This window comes from Triticum dicoccoides, chromosome 5B (assembly GCF_002162155.2).
Source record: "Triticum dicoccoides isolate Atlit2015 ecotype Zavitan chromosome 5B, WEW_v2.0, whole genome shotgun sequence".
Taxonomy (NCBI): domain Eukaryota; kingdom Viridiplantae; phylum Streptophyta; class Magnoliopsida; order Poales; family Poaceae; genus Triticum; species Triticum dicoccoides.
In genome coordinates, this window is record NC_041389.1 from 717,797,313 (window position 1) to 717,802,199 (window position 4,887).

General features: G+C 49.9%; 1 protein-coding gene across 1 annotated transcript; it reads right to left on the reverse strand.

Moving 5' to 3' along the window:
• Window positions 1-1,402: 1,402 nt before the first annotated feature.
• On the reverse strand, window positions 1,403-4,646 carry LOC119312936 (transcriptional repressor ILP1-like). Its single transcript, XM_037588729.1, has one exon. The coding sequence runs from the start codon at window positions 4,499-4,501 to the stop codon at window positions 1,589-1,591; it is 2,913 nt and encodes a 970-aa protein (XP_037444626.1). The 5' UTR covers window positions 4,502-4,646; the 3' UTR covers window positions 1,403-1,588.
• Between the last annotated feature and the right edge of the window lie 241 nt (window positions 4,647-4,887).

The window sequence follows — 4,887 nt, forward strand, 5'->3', positions numbered from 1 at the left end:
TCTCTGGTGAACATGTGTGCAATTATAACAGAGACGAGCCCAGCAAACGTGGACTGCTAAACACAATCGGCATGGAAAAGGTTTCACAGGGGAGACAAGATTTGATCACTTCAACAGCTGCAACATTGGGAAGGATGATGATCTACCTTCAGCAGCTGGCCTCCAAAATTTACAAACAGCAGGCCATGTCGATTATGATACGAATTTACATCCAACGACAGGGAAAAACCGTCCGAATAGAATTGAAGCCCAACAATAAGTCAGATTTCCCAAACAGACATGCCAAGATTAACAAACACCCAGGCTGAGGATATCCAAAAATACGAAAAATTTCTTGTTTGAAGCCAAGAGAACCTTTTTTTTTTTTAGAAAGAGCGTTACCGAGAGCAAGCACTTAGCATGCCTGCAATTTCCATTCTACATTTATATGCCATTTCATCAAGTGCTAGTAGAATTTTCCCCGACATGTCTGAATGTCAGATCTATTTTACAAAGCTGCCTTATCAAGCTATATCAAGGAATGTAAGCTGGATAACATGAACCAAAGCAAAACTCTAGCAGAACTGTCCAAAACATAACACATGAGAGATGTCTAATAATAATCTAATAAGGAAATTGATAAACATACAGTATGTGTTTTCAGTCAGTTAACTGGCACTGGCCATTACCCCAATTTTTCTTTTTACTGAAATCTAGAAGACCGTTAAAACTGCATGGATATCATCATGCATGCAAGATTGAACTAGGTACTCATGATCAGATGTTCCAATATTTTTGTAAACTGAAAGGGATCTAGAACATACTGCCTTAAAAAGTGAAATTCTTGACTAACCATAACTATGTTTTTTTAATAAAGATTAGATATAATACTCCATCCGTGCCGAATTACTTGTCGCAGAAATGGATGTATCTAGACGTGTTTAAAATTCCGGACGGAGGGAGTAGTATATTTCTCTTGTTTAAAGCTAAGAAGAAATAGAGAATCATATATTTTTGTGAAAGAGATGATATCTACATAAGTCACAGAGCAATAATCAATGTCTAGATTCTAGAACAAAAGCATGCAACTTAAATAAGTTTACTAGACCAACCTCACACCTAGCATGCGAGCGATTTCCATTGCACATAAAGCCATTTCCTTAAATGCTAGGATCCACCGCTCATGTCTGAAAGTAGATCTATTTTACCAAGCTGGCTTATCAAACTATATCAAGTAATGTAAGTTGACTTGCATGAACCAAAGCCAAACTCTATCAGAATGGTCCAAAACTTCATAACACAAAAAAGCAAGCTTTCATGAAAGATGTCTAATAATAATATAATGCAGAAAAGTGCTGAACATAAATATGCCTTATCAGTCAGTTAACTGATGTTGGCCATTACCGAGAAAGACAATGATTCCTGAAATCCAGAAGCACCATGAAAATTGCACCATCATGCATGCAAGATTGGACTAGGTACTCATGATCATTTGATGTACAGAGATAATTAGACATTACAACATTCCCGTGAACCAGAAGGATATCGAACCTGCTTGTCGTCTTCAAACAAAAATAGAATTCTTGTTCTATGTCAAGGGAAAAACTAGCTAGAGAGCTTCTCTGATTTGGAAGGTCTTCAAAATATTTCTAGCCTTATCGTACTCGTTCAGCGCCACCAATATGTTCTTCAAACGACGAGCCAGCCCACGTATCTCTTCTTCACTAACGCCTGAAACGTGTCTACTCTTGAGCTTGTTTGATAGTTCCAACACGAAATCTGTGAAAGGCTGCAGCTTCTTGTTTGGTGAAGACCAGACTCCTGAAAGTGATGCAGCTATCCGTTCGGCCCTTGTGATCGCATCATGGACTTCCAGAATGATACTTTTCATATGAGGAAGAATCTTTCCTATCAATAGTTCTTCTAGAGCAAGTTTCTCCAGGGCATCACCTGCAAGGACCTTTTTCCACAGACACACATTTTTAAGCAGCCGTGTGGCCACTCCGAATCTGTATGCAGCATACTCAGCAGCACCTGGCACAACCCTTGTCAGCATTGATCCCCAAGCTGGTACTGACACGTCAGCAATTGCCTCAGTCAGACGACTACACACCGTAGCCAGCAGTTGATGCAAAGGCTTGCTTGTTAGCGGCACATAGTTAATCACCATAAAAGTTGCATCTACAGCATGCTGTGTTCTTTGAGTGCTCAGAATGTCCCAGCAGTGCTTAATACGGTGGTGCAGGACAGGAAGGGCCACCTTTTCTGCTAGAACTTGAATGAGGTTCAGATCTAGATCAGTAGGGTCAGCACTATCTTCATCTTGCACTCCATAACCCACAAGAACGTTAGTCCACTGCATGTCAAAGAAACTAGTTGTTTCATGGAGAGGATCCCAATTCAGAAGCTCCAGCCTCACATACGGGGTAAACACAGATGGCACACTTAGTGACACATGAGCATCTCGGTAGGCCAAAGGATATTGTGTTTTCCAGCCTTCAAACTTGTCCTTGACAATTGTAAGGCTCGAGTATTCCTCTGCAGCATCACTGAATACAGCATCAGCAGTCTTGAGCAACTCATCACGGCTGGACAGATAAGCACTGGTGTCGGTGTCACTCTCATCAGTGCTTAGCTCACCTTCAATGTGCTCAGTAGCACTCTTCCGTGCAGAAGACAATCTTTTGGATTCGGACCGAGCTTTTCTTCGCCTCCTGTTCTCTTCCCTTCGCTTAAGATCCATACGCTTCTGGAGATTGATATCTCTGCCAAACTCATCCAGCTCCGGTGGTAGGTTAGCGCTTTCCCTGGCAGCAGTTGCTGCTGCTTGTGCAGCATGCGATGCAGCAGACAGGTTAGCTGAGCTTGGTCCTTTGCTAAGAACAGATATTGCTGCACTCACCGCAGCTTCGATCACGCCCGATTCATCAGCAAAGTCGGCAGCCCGTCTCTCTGAAACAGCCAGTGCCCGATTCTCATGCAATTTCTGCATGTGCTCCTCCAGCTCCTCTATGAAGAATGCCTTATCATTCAAGAAATCACACATGACAGAAATATAGTTCCGGAGCTCCTGCATGTACACAAACTTCTTCTCTGCATCCTGCAAGCCACCCTCCAGGCTGGAAATCTCTGAAAGCGCTTCATTAAGATGTGCGTCGGTCCTCGCTAAAGAATCAACTGTTGTCTTGTGGCTTTCCTTGAGCTTTCTGATGTTCTCCTGCAGGGCTTTGCTTGCTACATCAGCTTGCTGAGAGATGGACAAGAACTCTGCACTACCCGATGCAAAAACAGATGCCCCAGGCACAACCCCGCTAAAGGAGGGCTGATAATGAGGACCTCCCGAGTATCCAGATGGCTGCGGCTGAACCTGCTGCCTCGCAGCCGAAACACCGTTGGTTGCTCTCTGAGCAGAAGAATCGTCCATCCTATTACCAAGCGCCTTTTTGACCTGTGCCTCCTCCCACTTCCTTTCTTCCTCCTCTTCATCATCAACCTCATCATCCTCAACCTCCATAAACCTATCTTTCATAGCCCCCAAACTGGCAGCAGGGCCCCTATTATTGATCCCCTGAAACACTCCTTTTGAGCTCCTGTGGCCATCACTCGTCTTCTCAGAGTACATGGCAATCCTACCCTCCATCTCGTTGTCGTCTTCATCACTGGACCCGCCAGCCGCATCCCTCCTGCTGCTGAGCACACCGCCACCATCAAGGGAGATGAAATCGGGCGCCGCATGCCTCGGCTGTTGCAGTTGCTGCCGCTTTGCCCGGATGGCTTCGATCGTCGCCTTATCAGGTATCAGCGGCCCTTTCTCCTCATCTTCCCCATCATCCTCCGCCTCCACTTCAGAATCATCATCTTCAACCTCGTTCGGCAACGGTCTCCGTGATGGTCCTATGCTGGCATGTGCCATAGGTTTCACCAGACCTTTGAGAACAACCACTGGCTCCGCGGGAAGTGCTTTACCGGCAGTGGCGGGAGCAGACGAGGTGCTGGCCGCAGCTCCAGCCAGCCGCTGATGCCGGGACTCAGCCGCCGCCGGAGGAGGGGGAGGAGGAGGCGCCGGAGCGCGCAGGAGGCTCCCAGGGAGCGGGCGCGCGTTCTTCTGGAGCTCCCGGAGGCGTTCGGGGGTGTACTCGCCAGCATGGCTCTGGAAGTTGGATGGCTTGGGCGCTGGAGCGGCCGCCGCCGCCGCGACGGCCGGAGAGCTCCTCGCCCGGTCCCTGGCGGGCGTGACGCGGTGGAGGGCCGTGGCGGCCGGGGAGGCCGTGCGTGTCTGCCGCACCGTGGCGGACGGGCGGCGGCTCCGCTGCTGCGCGAAGGGCCCCTCCTCGGCGTCGTCCTCGTCCTCCTCGTCGTCGGCGAAGCTGAGGCGGCTCGCGCCCTGCGGCCTGGGCCTGGGAGGCGCGGGCGGGGGCTGGGCCTTGGCGGAGGGCCTGGTCGCGGGGCCGGCGTCGTCGGCCTTGCCCCCGTCGTCGTCGTCGTCCGCGCGGCGGCGGAAGTTCTTGCGGTGGCTGCTCATCCCGGTCGCTCGGCTCGGCCCCGCGACAGGAGGCGAAACCTAGCAAGTCCACGGAACCGGGTCAGGCGGGAGGGAGCGGCTGGAGCTTCGATTTGAAGTTTCTAGCGGATGAGGGCGCAGGGATCTCACCGGCGGTGGGCGGCGGCTAGGGTTCCGGCGCGGCGGGGCGAGGAGATCCGGGTGAGAGATAGAGAGTAGGCCAGCAAAAGAAAACCAAAGGCCAAGTAGGGTCCGGAACCGACTGCTTGTCGTGCTGGGCCTTGTGTCAGACTCGGCCTGCTACTGGCCCAGTTCACAGCCCATAGTAGGCCGAGTTGAGCCCAGGCCCGGCCAGAGCGTCGTCATTCTCATTCCCCTTCCCCTGCTCCACATCACCACCACCACTC